Source organism: Fukomys damarensis, unplaced genomic scaffold (assembly GCF_012274545.1).
Source record: "Fukomys damarensis isolate Sample0158 unplaced genomic scaffold, DMR_v1.0_HiC HiC_scaffold_15, whole genome shotgun sequence".
Classification (NCBI taxonomy): domain Eukaryota; kingdom Metazoa; phylum Chordata; class Mammalia; order Rodentia; family Bathyergidae; genus Fukomys; species Fukomys damarensis.
In genome coordinates this window covers 6,252,329-6,270,759 of record NW_022900927.1, presented here as the reverse complement: position 1 = coordinate 6,270,759, position 18,431 = coordinate 6,252,329, and the positions used below count along the sequence as shown (strand labels likewise).

Sequence of the window (18,431 nt, the reverse complement as noted above, 5' to 3'; positions counted from 1 at the left end):
ATATATATATACACACACACACATATATATATATGAATATATATACATATATATGTAAATCTCTCTGTGGTTAGAAACACACTTAAACTACCCACAGACCAACTAGACCTGGATTCATCCAACACTGTAATTTTATGCTAAAGACTGAGGTCGTTCTTCTTGGTCAGAAGCAGGCAACATTAGAAATGGAGCTTTTGTTGCTCCAATGAACCTTCCCTGGGTGGGTCTTCCCTGTAGCATGTGTGGTTAGCACATGCAAACCCCTGCTCTTAAGGAAAGAACTTCCTGGGACTTTGGAGTCTGCCTGGGGCTCATGTGCTGTGCCTCAGGATGCATGAAATTGGTAACACAGTCTTGTAGTGAAGCAGTTAGTTTCACATATAGGGCATATAAACAGGAAGGGTCTTAAAGGCAGAGACTTCTGCATGTGCTCCAAAGTCCAGTTTACAGTCACTTTCCTGACTACATGTCTTAAAAATCACGTTATATATGTGTGCATGTATATGCTGGTGGTTTTTATCCCTACCTCTCGACCATGCCCTTTTCTACTTCTCAATAAGGCCTAGCAACAACAGTTTATAAGAAACCAAGATTCTTTCCAAGCTTTTCTCAGTCCCCTAATTAGGGGCTGAGCAAGGCTGGAGCCCTTTGAAAACAAGATGGCAGAACTGAAGAAGTGAAAAGCAATTTCTCTTCAGCTTAGGGATGCCCCTCACCCCTTTCACAGCACCAAAGTTTCTTTGCAAAAATAGTATCTGAGATACAAAAGGAAAGGCAGATGTGCTTGTGAATGCATCTTGCCAGGGCCTGGTTCAGGTTCAAGGGCTATACAAGAACAGAGGGTTGGGAGCAGCTGTTTTCACGGTCTCTGGCTGTAGACAACAAAGGGCTGGTCCCCCACGGGGTCATTGTCTGCTTGCTGAGACAGTCTTCACAAGAGCTTTCGGTGGAGGATCTCCCAGACCATCCGCTTCCGGAAGTATGGCATGTGTTGCTGTAGGGACACAAAGATATTCTTAATTTTCATTTACCTAGACCCAATACACTTTCCCCCATATTCTTCTCGTGAAGATTTTCAACTAATGGACTTAGTGGCATTTCTAGTCTTTCAAATTATTCATTCTTGATCACATGTGGCTTTTTCTTCCCACTGTTTTTTTCTACTGCTATTTTCCACTGGTGTAGCCTTCTAAGTTATAATGGGCATGACCATGGCCATGACCAGGCAGGCCATGACCAAATTCTCTTAAGAATTTTGAAAGTTATGCTTATCAACTTTTCAATATTGAATTTTTAAGACTCAGGCTTGAAAATGGAAAAACTCATTTTTCAGAAGAAGAGAGGCAGGAACTCAATATGACCTACACAAAGGATGATGGTAGAAAAAAGTAAAAACACCACTGATTCAAACAGAAGTAAAGTGGGCTGGGGATTTAGCTCAGTGGTTCTGGCACCTGCCTTGCAAGCGCAAGGACCCGAGTTTAATTCCCGGTACCAAAGGAAAAAAAAAAAAAAAAAGATAATCACACAGAAGTAAAGTGGATCAAAATAAGCCATCATCTTTGTCCTAATCTATTCTGGTGTCTGAAGGACAAAGTGTACAGAAATGACCAATCATAAGAGAAGAGTGACCAGCTGCATCAAGTGAGAAGACAGTGTAATAAATTGTACTAGCATATCAAGTCAAGACCTATTCCAAAACTGGAACCTAGGGAATCAGAAAAAGATTTGCTCAGGTCTCAGTTCTCTCTTTCCTATACAGATGGTAGCAATCCTATGGCATGCGTGCCAAAGCAGGCATGGAGAGCCCTCTGTCACATGTGAGCCAAGTCACCCCAGCTGCTGAGCATTGAATATTCAGGTTTAATTGCAGTGTTTGGCACTTTGTGATAAATAAGTGAGTTCGGGGTTGCAGTGTGGATATTTGGTTTCTAAAATGCTCGCCATCACTGTTATACCATTTCAGCTTAGCAATGTTCCTCATCCCTTTCACAGTACCACAGCTTCTTTGCAAAAATAGTAATTTGAGGTAGGCGGACACCAACTGGTTTTAAACCAACTACTAATCTAGTTGGTTTGAGGTAGGTGGGAGAGATGGGCAGAAAATAAGGCTGCTTTTTATTTTTTGGGGGGTAGTGGGGATCAAACCAAAAGTCTTGCACATGTTGGGCAAATGATCTACTACTGAGCTGTATCCCCACTCCCCTCTTTTTACATTTTATTTTGAGACACAGTCTTGATAAATTGCCTTAAACTTGTAATCCTCTTGCCTCAACATCCAGAATAACTAGGGGTAATAGGTGTGTACCACCATGCCGAGCTAAGGCTCGTCTTTTAACCAGGATTCCTTTGCTATCATTTGTGACATAAGGTAACCCAGGATATGGTCTATCATTATCTTTTTTTTTTTTTTGTAATTTGTTATAAGCAATAAACATCAGTGTATGAATTATAGCCCAATGCACAGAGACAGTCAGGCCTAGTTCCCAGAAGAGAACAGATGGAGAAACTATGAGCAGCCTGGAGACAAAGTGGTCTTAGAGCTCCCTCCTTCCTGAAGGTTTAGCTCACCTGTGTGAAGTTGATTGGTCTGTCTTTGGTAATACAGTCAGCATATTTACAAGCAAACATCCCACAGTCACTTCCATTCATCTGCTGTGGAATTTCCTGGAAGAACAAAACAACAAGATGGTATCTTTGCAAGCTTCTTTTCTTCTCATTAAAAAATGAGAGCCAAAACTTAAAAATTTTACATATTTGCCTAAATTCTGAACAGATGACACTACCCTGTCCCTGACTTAGAAGAGATGCTCAAAGAAAAAAATAGTGCATTTTAGTCAGGTCTGTGTATTGAATATAAATTACATAGGGGGATATTTCAGACTTCCACATACCTCAGGCCCCATACCCAAGGGCCAGATAATCAGCAAATGTTTCCTATAGGAATGAAAAACTCACCAAAATAACTTGCCTTTTAGAAAACTTAGTTCTACATTATAAATTTTCCCAGAAATAAATCTATTTTCCCTAAGGGATCAATCAACCAAGTTGAAGTCAAGATAGGCATTAAGACAGAAAGTCCCTAGAAATCTATCAGTAAAGCTTTTCCTCCCCAGAGAGCCTACTTTCAGGACTTCCACTGCAACAAGATAAAATATACCTGGCTTTTCTTGCTGAAGAGCTGCCAACCATTGGTGTCAAACTCTTTCCTTTTCTTGTCAATGCTTTCTTGCTTTAGGTATTGCCTAGAGGTAGTGGAAGAGAATGAGATGAGCTACGGGAAACTCCAATGATAGCTGCTACCCTAAGAAGGGGCTTGGCAATCCCAGGAAGTCTCATTTGCTCTTCTGAGAAGAACAGTATATAGCGCTGGGCAGGGAGTTGTTGGACTGCTAAGCTTCCACTGGAGCTCAGGCTGCCTTTATAGCTCCATAACTAACTCTTTCAATCTCAAAGACACGTGCCTTCTGCTTCTGATACTAATGCTCCATCCACCTACTATACTCCAAGGAACTTTTTTTTTCTGTAGTAGGGATTATACCCAGGGTTTCCTGCATGTTAGGCAAGCACTCTGCCACTGTGTTGCATCCCTGGCCCTTTTCATTTGAGACAGTCTTGCTAAGTTTCTCAAGTTGGCTATAGACTTGTTATTCTCCTGCCTCAGTCTTCTGAGTAGCTGAAATTACAGGAATGTGTCACATTGTTTGGTATGAAGAACAATTTTTTTCTTCTTCCTGATTTATATAATCCTTTAGAACACAATCTAATGGATCAAAATATTTCTGTAGTGGTATGGAGGTATTTACAACTGTCAACCTTGGTTCTACTGTGTGAAAATTCAATCCAAAATCAATTATTGGGCCGGGGATTTAGCTCAGCGGTTCGGTGGCCTGCCTTGCAAGTGCAAGGACCTGAGTTAGATACCCGGTGCCATAAAAAACAAAAAAACAAAAAAAACCAAAATCAATTATTGAGTGTGTATACCTTATATAGGGCACTCTTTCAAAGTGCAAACTGCTCACCTTCTACAACCTACCTCCACCTGGTTATCAGTGGTACAGTAAGGAACAGGTGTTTTGAAAGGAGAAACAAGTGGGGTATAAAGAGATTTGTGTTCTGGTTCCTTGTTGTGCCACTAACTAGCAGGACCTGGGTAAATCATTGTCTCTATGGGCTTTAGTTGGAAGTTTAATTAAATGATTTCTAAGTAGTGACTATATCTCTATGTGTCTACTCTGTATTTTCATGTACTGGGATGGTAACTGCCCCTACTAAGGCAAATTTTTGGTATTACTCTACTTCTTATTAAATTTAAAACATCCATTCTTACTACTAAGATTTTATTAGTCACTCTTAAGGTCTTAAACAATTGAGTCCAACTGCTGGAAAAACAGCATGTACTAAACACCATACTTCTGTTTTCAAGGCCTTACTTACAAGAGGATTCTGCAGGCTTCATTGTTTATTCCACCCATAGAATCATAATAGGTAATATTCTTCTTTCTAAAGTCTACAACCTGAGGATAAGAAAAATATCTGTGTTTATAAAGTGAAGAAAACTGGCTTCTCAACTTTCCTTTTCTTTGGCCCTTGAATCCTTCTGCCAGCCTTCCTATGAAAGCATGAGAAGTCTGACTGATACTCTGCATTATTATTGTACTTAATCTGCAGAGGAAAGAAGGAGGTTATTTATACAGAGCTATGCTGGGGGTTGATCAATTAGTAGACCTATTACTGCCCTGAAACCTTTTCTATTGTTCAGTTCTTCCTCTCCACAGTGGGCTACAGAAAAGAAACAACAAGTTAAGTATCTCAAAATCATTTCCATGCAGTTTTGGAAAAATAGTGAAAAGAGTCTGGGCTTAGTTTCTTTACCTTTGAAATTTCCTTCTGGATTTATGCTTTTGAAATGCAGCTTAAAACACACTGTGTTTTAACTTTTATTACCCATTAATGCATTCACATGGTCAATCGTAAGAAACATTAAATTATTACATATGCAAGGCAAGCTATGATTAGGCAGAAAAGAGTCACAGAATCTGTGCTGGCAGCTTCACTCAAAGTTAATTATTCTCCCAATGCCTTGCCTTGAGGCTGCTCAGATACCCTATAACTCCTCCCCCTTTTTGATACCGGGATGCATGGCAGGTGGTGGAACCACTCTTATAATTAAATCCCTGGCCCTCTATAACTCCCTTTTAAATATTTTCAGTTGGGCCGGGGATTTAGCTCAGTGGTTCCGCTGCCTGCCTCACAAACACAAAGACCTGAGTTCAATCCCTGGTACAAAAAAAAAAAAAATAAAAAAAAAAAAAAAAAAAAAAAAAAAAAAAAAATTTCAGAAAAGGAAATTCTATAGATTTCTTCAAAGTCTAAGTTTTTCTCACTCTAGACAGAAAGTTAGAATGATCCAATTTTTAGCCAATCTACTACTAAACACTATTCTTTCAGTAATCAAAGGAAGATACAGAACTAATTGTTTCCTAGCCTTTTGGCTAAGATCAAATGTAGAAGATGTACAACTACTATTCACAACCATGTTTGTTGTATAAGTATGTAAATTTCTTTAAATTTTTATCAAAAATAAAGGAAGTACTCACAGCTAAACACCAGTGCACTCCCAAGTGGATGGGCACCAGAAGAATATCAACAGAAAATACATCCACTTTCTTTGTCCAACGCTTCACTGCCTGGTAACCAGCTGTTTTTAACTTAGTAAAGAAAAAGGTATTAAATGCATGCACACTTGGCAATCCTTTTTCTTTACTTCTCTCCATTAGCATATTCATGTAGAAATTGATGATCTGTGAAAAGAAATTACACATTACAATATTCAAAATAGTTATTTTATATAAAGGAAGAAGCAGGGGGTCGTGGTGGTACATGTATATAATCCCAGCCCTTGGGAAATGGGCAGGAGAATTGTTGTTAGTCTAAGGCCAGCCTGGGCTCACTCCACAGTGAGTTCTAGACTAGCCTGGACTACGCAGCAAGACCCTGTCTCAAAACCCCCCCCAAAAAAAAGGAAGAAGAAAAGAAAGAGCAGTTGCTGTGGCGAACAGCTTATGCTATTATTTCCCAATCAATTCAATTAGGACTTCAACACCTAATAGCCTCATCACATAACAGAAAAGGTGAAAAAACCATACTATCAAATTAATAAATGTAGAAAAGGCTTTTGACAAAATCTAACAGTGCTTCATGATAAAAAATCTGAAGAAAACAGATATAGAAGGACCATACCTGAATATGATAGAGGCTATTTATGACAAACCAATAGCCAGCATCATACTAAATGGGGAAAAATTAAAAGCATGTCCCAAAAAGCTCAATGAATTTATAACGAACTATAGCAATGTAGCAGGATACAAGGTCAACATATAAAAATCATTAGCATTTGTGTACACCAACAATGAACAGGATGAGAAGGAAATTATGAAAACAATACCATTCTCATTAGCTTCAAGAAAAATAAAATAGGGCAGGGGATTTAGCTCAGTGGTTCCGCTGCACGGCTTGCAAGTGCAAGGCCCCGAGTTCGATCTCCAATACCAAAAATAAACAAACAAACAAACAACTAAATAAATAAATAAAATTGTTTTTTTAAAAATCAGAAAATGGAAAGACGTCCCTGATCCTGGATATCCAGAATCAAAATGACCGTACTGGCAAAACAGTTATACAGATTCAGTTCTGTCCCAATCAAATGATCAACAGCATACTTACAGATCTAGAAAAAAAAATCCTAAAATCTGTATGAAACCAGAAGAAATGTAAAATAGCAGAAGCAATTTGGGGCAACAAGAATAAAGCAGGAGGCATAGCAATATCTGATTTCAAGTTAAACTACAAAGCAACAGTGATTAAAATTGCAACATACTGGAACAAAAACAAATACGTGGATCAATGGAATAGAACTGAGGGTACAAAAACTTTGCCAGATATTCAGCTATTTGATCTTTGACAAAGAGGCCAAAAGCATATGGTGGAGGAAAGACAGCATATTCAACAAGTGGTCCTGGGAAAGCTGGTTATCTGTGTGCAGAAGATTGAAAATGGATCCTTATTTCTCACCACATACTACATTAGAATAAAAATCGATCGAAGATTTAAACATTAAAATAAAAACATTAAACCTACTGGAAGACAAAATACGTAAAAAACCTGAACACAAGTATAGGAAAGGATTTTCTAAGCAATCTCAATTGCACAAGAAATAACAGCAAGAATTAACAGATGGGATTATATCAGACTAAAAAGCTTCTATATGGCAAAAGAATCAATCGTCAAAGTGAAGAGACAACCTACAAAATGGGAAAACTTTTTGCCAGCCACTCCTCAGACAGAGGACTAATGTCTAAAACATACAAAGAACTCAAATAATTAAGCCACCCCAAATTAAATATCCAGCCACAAAATGGGCAAGAGAAATGAACAGACACTTCACAGAGGAAGAAATACAAATGGTCAACAAATAGATGAAAAATGCTCAAAATCTCTGGCCATTAGAGAAATGCGAATTAAAACAATGCTAAGATTCCATCTCACTCTAGAAAGAATGGCAATCATTGATAAATCAAACAACAGCAAATGCTGGTAATGCTGTGGTGGAAAAGGAACCCTCCCTGCATTACTGGTAGGAATGCAACTAGTACAACCACTATAGAAACAGTATGGAGATTTCTCAAAGAACTGAAATTAGAAATTTCATGACCCAGCAATGCCACTGCTGGGTATCTCCCTCCAAAAGCTGAAGATATTCTACTACAGCAATACATGAATATCAATGTTCATAGCAGTACAACTTGTAATAGCTAAATCCTGGAAGCAGCCTCTATATCTAACAACAGATGATGGGATAAAAAAAAATGTGGTATAGGGCTGGGGATTTAGCTCAGCAGATCAGTGGCCTGCCTCGCAAGCACAAGGACCCGAGTTCGAGCCCCAGTACCAAAAAAAAAAAAAAAAAGAAAAAAAACAAAAAACCAAAAACAAGAAAATATGGTATCTGTATGTAATGGAATACTATTCTGCTATATAGAATGACAGATTTGAGACATTTGTAGGAAAATGGATGCACCCAGAAAATACAATGTTGAGTAAAATAAACCAGACACACAAGCTTAAATACTGTACAGTATCTCTCAAGTGAGGCAAAGCACAAAGAGATAGAAGGGGACTAATAGCCGGGCTTGGTAGCACACGCCTGTAATCCCAGCACTCAGGAGGCTGAGGCAGGAGGATCACTGTGAGTTTGAGACCAGCCTGGGCTACACAGTGAGTTCCAGATCAGTCTCAACTACATAGTGAGACCCTGTCTCAATAAAACAAAACAAAACAAAACAAACAAAAAAAAAAAAGGAGGGGACTAATAGATGGATCTCTTGCAAGAGGGAAGTGGTCCAAGGGAAAAAGTACAAAGGATGAGGAGTAGGGGAAGAAGAAACCAGTAGAATAAAGATATACCATGTATAGGATGCTAATAACCTCAATTAACATAAGCACTGTATGCCATATCATGAGCTAAGATTAATATCAACAAGAATGAAAAATGGGATAGGGGAAATGGAGGAGGGAGAGAGGAGGGAAGGTGATTAAAAAAAAAAAAACCACACAAAAAAAACAAGCTGTGGTGTGTACATGTAACCACATTTCAAGATGACTGTACATAGCATGAACTGTGAATATGCATTAATAAAGAAAAGTCATGTCACCAAAAAAAGGAAAATAAAGAAAAAGCAGTTGCTATGCTGAATAGATCAACTCAATTAAGACTTGAACACCTAATGGCTTCTTGTCCCTATATTAACTTGTAACTAGGAGGAAAGAATTGAGGCACTTATGAATGCGGAGAGAGGAAGAGAGGAAGAGAGGAAGAGAGGGAGAGAGGGAGAGGAAAGGGAGAGAGAGAGAGTATACGTTGACTACATTATACAGCTGAGGATGAGGAGACAAATGGGCAGACAAATGGGTTGAGCAGATCTGTGGAACAAAAGACTAGAGAATGGGGAGAAAAGGATGTCAGAAGGTGGGGCTCAGAAAAAAGGAACAGAATGAGTGCAAGCAGTTTAATAAAGCATATAGCATTTACTTTCCTATACTGGGGGGACTGTGAATAGATCCTGAGCTTAGTTAAAGCCTAGTGTTAATCAAGCTAAGATCAATACTTCAAATTTTGTATGAGAATTGCTTGGTCTTGCACGAAGATAGAAAAATCAGCTCCTTGGTTAAATATCGCCTTTTTAGCCTCATAATCCATAAGACAGAGGCAGACTGTTTTGATTTCAAGTAAGACTAGGTGACAGGACAATCAATCACACTGGAAAAACACCTACAAACTGATAGTAGCTCAACAATGTCACCTTTATGAGAGGCAAACACGGATGTACAGTCGAATAAAGACAGGTTATATTAGACCTAAAGTCACAACGAAGGCTAATATTGTCCTGCAGAATCTATGCTTAGCTTTCTCATCATTTACTCTGCAATATCAAGTGTGTGTGAAAGAAATTAGAATGCTTGATAGGGGAGATGTGTGAATTTTTCTGTTAACAAAACAATGTCTTCTCTTATAGAGGCAATGTTGTCTATGATTCCTTTAGGTCTAGGACTCACTGGTACTAAAGCTTGAAAGTTAACTGTGCCAGAAGTTGCTGCATACTTACTTTATGTGGCCAGCTGAGGCCAGCTAGTGTCTGTCAACTGCAAGGAATGAATGGGCTAACTGAGCCACAATTTGGAAATATGACTAAGAAAACAGGCATATTTTTCAGAATGCTTTTTGAGGAATGGGAAAATGCCCCCGTCCTTTGACAAATATTTACACACCAGGATGCCAGAGCAGTGAGCTACTGCCCAACAGTAGGCAACTACATACTGGGTAGGCAGCAGGGAATACTGCCAGGAACACACCAGAGTATGGTCTGGACTAGAGAAAGGGCCTATAGATGAGGGTGCCTAAGCAGCCACAGGGAAACCACACTCACCATGAGGCAGAGCTCTGAGATGGGGAAATCAGGTCTGAAGAAAGACACTGTTCTGCCTGTGGTTCTGATGACTGAGCAAGAGGCCCAAGAAGGCCCAGAGGACTCAGGTTGTGGCTAATTCTCTACCTACTGTGTGAAGCCCAACAGTAAACCAGAGCTCAGTTGTTTTAAGTAATAATAACAAATCAAAGCACAATTAGAATGGTGTATTCTCAAACCTAAATTTTCAGTCTAACCCTGCCTGAGTTCATTGTAATGCTGCTAGATGATACCTCTAGGTCTGTGAAAACAGCTAATACCGGAATGATCTGCCTAGCAAGCACAGATTTCTAGGCTATAAACTACAATCTAGAATGTAGAGAAATTAGCCAGAAGAGAAACTGCTAAATTTCTTCTGGCATTCTACCTATCTCAGTGTTAAGATTATGAGGCTAAACTCTCCAATCCAAAGGATAAAGTGAAAAGGCAGATGACTTGCTGATCACTGCAAGCCAAACCTATTTTATCAGACAATAAAGTAAATAGAAATGTGAAAAGAAATCAGATAAAGAGATAAAGACGGCCAACCACATGAATATCATGGAGATTATCTTCTCCAGATACCTATCTAAGAGATTACCTTTGGAATCATTAGCTAAACAAAACAATAACAACATAAACAAGTGTCACATGACCTAACACAGCTGAACAAGAACAGAGAACTAGTGATTCAATATATAATAGTACGTCTCCTTAGAAAATCCGTCTTCTATTGCTTTTGCCATGCCTCCAACCAAGGTTTCTCCACTGAGAGGGAAACAGCCTCCTCCAAAGTCAACTAGTTAGCTCTAAGGAATGATCTGAGTTCTTTTTCATTTCCTCTATATTCTAGTAGGAGGGAGCTTGGTGGCCTTCATGTTTCCTTCCCATGAGCTAAGGATGTGTAATCTGACATCTGAGGCAATTTAGATCCAAATTTCGCTTCAGTTTTTCAGCTCTTACTATGCCCAAATGAGAAATACTGCCATAGTTCAGCCAAGACATGGTCATACTCAAAATAAGCTAGGAACTGAAGAACAAAAAGGATCCTCCTACATGTCATCTCACAGAGGGCTAAACATGAAAAAGAAATGAGAGAAGTGATAACAGTGTTCAAGATGAAAGAGAAGTGGTAACAGCTACAGCATTTGCTTGTGTGTGTGTGTGAGCACACGCGTGTGTCTGTGAAAACAAATATTTCCCCTTACCCCCAATGGCAAAAACCCTCCTTCCTGCTCCAGCAGATCTTAAGTCCTTTGAAATAGGGGACTAAAAGTAGATTGGTCTGGTGCCTACTGTTTGTCTTGCCATTATATCACCAAAATTCCTGCCAATGTTAATCTACTTGTCACCCTTTCTGGGGCCCATACTTGCCTCTATTTACCCCCACTGTGGCTCCTGGTGCCTAAGGAGCTGACCTTCCTGCTGCCTTCACAGCCTTGGCCATGAACTCTGCTTGTCTATGCAGTGCTGTTTAGCAGCAGGAGGGAAGTTTATAGTGTCTTTGTTCTTTTGTGATTTTATTTGAAGAGCTGCCAGGCTGAAGCTGAAAAAAGCTTCTTTTTAAAAGAAAAGCCTACAGCATTTTCAAATGAAGAATTCAATCTTCTGTAAGTTACCACAATGACATAAATAACCATTGCTACTTGTGTTTTCCTTCTTGCCCAGTAAACTAGTCAATTTTTTTTTTTTTTTTTTTTTTTTTTTTTGGTACCGGGGATCAAACTCAGGACCTTGCACTTGCAAGGCAGGTAGTGGAACCACTGAGCTAAATCCCCCAGCAAAAGTCTTGATTTTTCACCCTTTCTACATTTACACTTTGAGTTTTTCTGTTTAGGAAAAAAATGTTCTTAAAGCACAAGACATGATACTACTCCCAAGCAGAGACCAGGATATTCATTGTTTTGGGAAACAAAGCCATTTCTCAATTGTACTTCTTGATATCAATCAGACTTTTTTTCCCTCCTTGGGTAATGGGGATTAAACGCCTGTCCTTGCGCTTGTGAGGCAGGTGGTGGAACTTTTTTTTTAGCAGTACTGAACCAGGGCCTTTGCACTGAGCTTTACGTCCCCAACCCTTTTTCAAAATTTACTTTTAAATTCAGAGGCAGGGTCTTATGAAATCACTAAATTGCTAGGCTGGGCTTAAACTTTTGATCCACTTGCCTCAGCATCTCAAGAGTACTGAGATTATAGGTGTGTGCCACAATGCCCAGCCCATTTTGACTTTTAAATTAATTTATCCTTGTTCAACCACTAAGTCCAAAGATTAACCAAGAGTAGCACTTTGACTATTAGGGTTCAGAAAGTCATTCAATCATAGGATGTGACCTAATAATATTATAGAAACCAAGAAAGCAGCCTTTTCTTGTGAACACACATATTAAATTTTTTCTCACATGCAGATTATAATAACAAATTATTAGAATTACTGCTGAAGTTTTAGAGAAAGACAGGCAGGTCGCTCCTACTTTTATGTGACACCACATAAATCTTGGGTTTATCACAGTTGGTTCTATTAAGAACACTTCAGGCCAGGGATTTAGCTCAGTGGTGCCACACCTGCCTTGCAAATGCAAGTTCAATCCCTCATCCACCACCACCACCACCAACAACAAAAAAACCACTTCAAAGAGATAAACAACACAATGTGGAGGCCAATGAGTTATGTTAGAAACACTAAATCTTTCACTGTGATCATTTTATAAGAAGGTACCTATATGGTATATCCATCATATTCAATTGACAAATTTATCTTATTTTTGCCTAGTGTTTTTTTCCCCCTTATTCTCTAGTTCCAGGTTTAGGTCTGGTGAGTTGGTCTTTTTTCATCGAACTCAGGACTTTATGCTTGCCAGGCAGGCAAGGTACCACTGAGCTGAATCCCCAGCCCTCTGGTGAGTTGGTTTTAAAGTTTTGTGGGTTGTTCCCTCTCCCTAGTACTTAGTTAAATGATCCTTGGAAACAATTACCAAGATATGACATGACTAGGTAAACATTTCCATTAAATATCCATGTTCAGAATGTAAGAATGCTTGACAAAACAAACAAACAAACGAAAATGAAACACCATCAGTATCTGTTCTGGTTCCAGATCCTGGCTGCAATAAAAATTAAATGACCATGGCATAAGTCCTTCCTTATGAAGTCTTATTTATTTTCAATTGCCAATCAAGTAGGAATATTTTTTCTACACACAAGCCTATTATATTACTGAATAACTAAAAATACCCCTTTCCTTTTGAAAATGAAGCTTACAAAATTGGTGATTAGCCTGCTTGGCTTCAGTATAATTACAGTCTGCCACGTAGAGTCCATCTCAATTTGTCCTTCATTACCCTCCTCTGTTTGCTTTGAGATTTTTCTTCATGGTCTTTCAGGTGAAGTTAGAAATACAATATTTTACTGTCTAATACTTTTTCATTTTGGAAATAACTGGTAATAATAGTATGGATTTGCAAAGTAGAACCACAGAAAGATACATGTTTGCTTGATATTTGTAGAGGTTTCAGTCTACAGTAAACTGGTTTCAAGGCAGGGTGGCATGGAAGACGGCCATTGAAAAGGAGAAATAGTCCATGGCAAAGCAGGGCAGGCAGAAGGCAGCAAAGAAGTGAAGTAGCAAAGCAGCCTCTTTCTGTCCCTTTATATTCTACCCTTTTGGGTGGTACCACCCACATCCAGGTTGGGGCACCCTTAATGCTAGCACCACATATCTTAATCCAGCCACCTTCAAAACTCTCGACTGTATGAGGCTTTGGGGGGATATCTAGATATAAGTCATACATAACAGTATTTTTCACTTTACTGTATAAATTAGTAGTAAACAATGATAGGGAAAATAGAGTCCTGGGGGGGAATATAAATCAGGAAATGCTGCAGCCATCCTATTTCTCCACACAGGATAGGGCATGTGGTGCAAGGCTATGGTTAAAGAAGAAAGTGTTTCTAGGCTATAAACATTTGGGTACATGGGATTCATCTATTTGTTCCAGTCTTCATCGTTACTGATTTTCTACTCATTCTATCAATTATTGAGAGATTTTTTGAAATTCCCAACAGTAATTAGATTTAGCTATTTCTTCTATCAGTTTTTGGTTCAAGCATTCTGAAGCTTTGTTATTAATGTGTGTACACATTTAGACTATCATGCTTTGCTGATGAACTGACCTCTTTATCATTATAGAATGTCTCCATCATTGGTAGTATTTCTTGCTCTAAAATATACCTTACATATTATTAAAAAAGACACATTATCTTTAGATTAGTGTTCATGATTTTTTTTTCTACGCTTTAACTTTTGCATACCTATCTGTCTTTTTATTCAGAATGGTTTCTTATAGACCTGGGAAATGTAGCTCAGTGGTAGAAGGCTGGGTTCAATTCCCAACACCACAAAAAGGTTAAAAAAAAGTGTCATTTAAAAAGATTTTTACCCAATCTGACAATCTCTGCCTTGCACTTGGATGTTTGGCCCATGATGTCCAATACAGTAGCCATTAGTTAATGTGATTATTACTGAGCACACAAAATATGCCTGATCCAAGCTGAGATGTGCCAAGGGTGTAAAATGTGCATTGCATTCAAAGACAAAGTAAAATCTCATTAATATTTTAACACTGATAACATGCCAAAATGACATATTTCAGATATACTGGGAATTTCACCTATTTCATTTTTTAAGTGTTATTACTAGAGATCTTAAAATTAGATATGTAGCTCATATTGCATTTCTACTGGGCAATGCTGGTGTAGATCACTTACATTTAATATTGACATGGTTCAATCTACAACCTTGCTTTTTTTTTTTCTATTTGTCCTTTTTGGTCTTTGCATCTTTTTTCTTCTTTTAGGCTTTTAAATTCTGTCTAATCGCCATTATTAATTTTATCTTTATTGTGTGTGTTTTTTTAGTAGTTGCTCATGTAGAATGGACTTTTACTGTAGTATAAACTTCTATTCTGTCTTCATCTTTGTGCTGATTGTCAAATATCTTACTTCTACATAAGTCTCACAATACATTGTTTTAGTCAACTTGTCTTTTAGAAATATTAAAAATTGAGAGCATTTCCATTGCTATTCATTCCTCTGTGTGGGCTGCCATTTCCATCTGATATTTTCCTTCTGTTTAGAATATATTATAATCTTTCTTATAGTATAGGTCTGCTGGTGATGAACTCAAGTAGCATCTGTCTGTCTGCAAAAGTACTGCCTCCTTTTGGAAAGGTATATTTGTTGGGTATAGAATCTATGTTGACATTTTGTTTTTCTTCATTAGTACTTTGAAGATGTAGCTACACTGTCTTCTGGACTAATGGTTTCAGACAAACAAAACTGTTCTTTGTTCCTCTATGCCTAATATATCTTTTCCTCTGGCTTCCCTTATCACAGAAATTTATTATACATTTTAGCATGGTGGAAATCTACCATTAAATTTTCAATACTTGTTCCGACATCGTCTACGCCCAGTCTTTCTCTCTGAGACTTCAATTACATGCGTAAACCACTTCCCACAGTTCACTGATGGTCTTGTCATCTTCCTTTAGCCTTTCTTTTTGTGTTTAATTTTGGAGAGTTTCTATTGCCAATCATTAAGTTAAAAAAAAAAAAAAATCTCGTGTCTAACCTGTTAGTTCTATACTATGTACCTTTTATTTCAAATATAGAAGTTTAATTTCCCATAAGGAGTGTACACATTATGTACTACACATGTAGTAATAAACTAAAACACAAAGGTTCACTTTGCATATTTTCATATATTATTTCATTTCTTTCCACATGTCTATTTTTCTCTACTTTCCTAAACATATGAAATATATTTATAATATCTGTTTCAACATCTTTGTCTGCTATTTGTATCCTTTTGTTCATATCTGGGTATTTCTAACAACTGGTCTTTCCTCTGTCATAAATTGTACTTTCCTTCTTCTCTGTATGCTTGGTAATTTTTTAAAAATTAGCAAAATATATTAATTATATAGTATTTAATAATTTTTAATGGATACTAGATACTGTCACTTTTATGCAGGTACTGGTATTTGTTGTATTCGTTTAAATATTTTTGGTCTTTGTTCTGTGATGTATTATTTGAATCAATTTTAAGCTTATGAGATTTGTTTTTAGGCTTTGTTAGTCTGGAGCAGCCGTTATCGGTTTGATCTTACTTTGGGGGAATTCTCTTCTAAGAAATCTCTGTATGCCCCAGGACTTACAAAGATTTTTCCACTCTAACTGGTTGGAATATGAACTACTCTTGGCATCTAGGTATGCCCTGATATTGTTCTGATTCCTTCTTTCTCATAGTTCATCCCCTAGCCATTAGTAGCTTCTTCTCATAACTGCAAAGAATCTTTCCGCCAGTCTTTGAGGGAAGCCCCTTTGCAGAGGTTCTGCCAGCCCCTATCCCATAACACACACACACCCCATTTCAGTAAACCAGGGAAGCTACACAGGATATCCTCTTTATTTCCCTTCTTTCAGGGATCTCTGTCCTATACTGCCTGTTACAGAGAATCTGAAAATTGTTTCATTTGTCTTGTTTTGTTTTCTGGTTAAGCTGAAAGGGTAAATCTTGCCTCTTCTACTCTGTCATAATCAGGAGCAAAAGTCAGTTCTATTTATAGGTATACTAAATCATTTCCATGTATTTCTAAATTATAAAACAATAAGAGACAATCATCAGGCTCTCAAATATGGAAAAAGCACTTGGTCATAAGGAAAAACACAAAACTCAAAGCAGTATGCTTCTCAGGATAGTTAACCTAGAATTTTAAAAACTGGGATTCCAAAAGTCATCAATCTCTAAGGATTAATAATTTCTAGCACTGACATTTATTTTGCAAATATTTATTTCCTGACTGCTGTTACAGCTAATTCTTCCTCTATTTAATTCTATTCTCCCTTTCCATTGAGTTTTTATTATTATTAACTAATCTCCTGAACCAGGACAGAAGTCCCTAGCTACAATATCCCTGATTTCATCAGTCTTCTATCTTCTTTTGCATTCTTTATAAAGTGGCCAGTTTCCACATTCCATTTTTAAGAAATATAATTTCTTTCTTTCTTTTTTTTGAGACAGGGTCTCACTGTGTAGTTGAGACTGACCTGGAACTGACTATGCAGCCCAGGCTGGTCTTGAACTCACAGCAATCCTCCTATCTCAGCCTCCGAAGTGTGCCACCATGCCTGGCAGAAATATCATTTCTTTATGTGGAGGTAAAACATTAGTCTTGTCAATATTCAGTTCTTTGAAACTATACAGATTTTAATCAAATTCAACTATATATAAATCCACTCATTAAAAAAAAGTTCTGAAAGCCTATTGTTTGAATAGGCACTGAGGTCTACTTTCTTTTAAGAGACCAGGGAAAGAGTAGCATAATGGCTTTCTATACATATTCTATATACAAGATTTCTGGATTTTATCTTCTTTAAAAACTAAATATGATTCCTTTAACTTTCTGGCTCTTGTATTCCTTGTCAATGGTTAAGAATAATGCACCAGTAGCTTTACTTTGGACAAAGTTTTAATATATCCTATAAAATTTATAGGACATCAAAAAGAGAAGTAGATATTAATAAAAATATCTATTTGAGGGAAGAACAGAATAGCAAAAGGGAAAAATTATTTGCAAAAAAACTAAGCATTCACAACTGAGAAACAGAATTCAGTAATTTTAAATGAGTATCAGTATTTAAGGGTGTCTACTAGTAAGTCATCAGAATGTGGGCTTTTGAAAGGTAATAAATGAAAGCCTGAGAAGTATGATACTTTGAAAATGTGTTTTAAAAAAGTTATCACGCTTGCTTTGGCAGCACATATTCTAAAAGGTTATAATTATCATCATGGACACACGTACAGGCATTCACTTTCAAGGCTAACATTATCCTGAACTCAGAAGAAAACTACTCTCTATAAAGTTATAGGTAGGTGTGGTAGGGATAAGTAGACAAAGAATCTTTCCTTCCTTTCATCTCCTCTAAATAATATAATTTCCATTAACTTTGCTTGCTAAAAATCCAGCCTCTGATGGGCCCAGGGAATGGAAAGTATGTCCTGAATGCTGAATGCTGCCTCTGTAAGGGATCTCTCACTGAGGTAACTGCTACAGTAAATAGCAAGAACTCAGTTCATACCCTACTAACTGCTGCCCTCTAGAAGGCTTTACACAATTTACAGCAGGCTATTATCCCTTTAGAAAAACTGACTTTTCCTTTTAGCAGAGGCAGGCAAAAGCCCAGCAATCAAAAACAACTTATCAGTGGACACTTCTGATTATCCTTGATTTTCATTTTCCCATTTGATTTGGTGAACTCTCCCATTCAGCATTATTTGATCCAATGTTCTAATATCTGAAAAAACAAAAGGAGCAAGAGGGGTAAAACAACCCCCAGTCTCAAACCACACATTCCTTACCATTCTTAGTG

The 18,431-nt window shown here is 37.7% G+C and overlaps 1 protein-coding gene across 3 annotated transcripts in view; it reads right to left on the bottom strand.

Moving 5' to 3' along the window:
- Positions 1-63: 63 nt before the first annotated feature.
- Positions 64-18,431, bottom strand: part of Senp1 (SUMO specific peptidase 1) — a 53,727-nt gene continuing 35,359 nt past the window's right edge. For all 3 annotated transcript variants that reach the window (XM_033763565.1, XM_010638315.3, XM_033763566.1), the window contains exons 14-18: positions 5,601-5,804; positions 4,438-4,517; positions 3,161-3,245; positions 2,572-2,667; positions 64-994 (exon numbers count right to left, since the gene is read on the bottom strand). In XM_033763565.1, the coding sequence (XP_033619456.1) occupies positions 932-994; positions 2,572-2,667; positions 3,161-3,245; positions 4,438-4,517; positions 5,601-5,804 (528 nt within the window). In that variant the 3' untranslated portion in view covers positions 64-931. The remainder of the gene's footprint in view (positions 995-2,571; positions 2,668-3,160; positions 3,246-4,437; positions 4,518-5,600; positions 5,805-18,431) is intronic.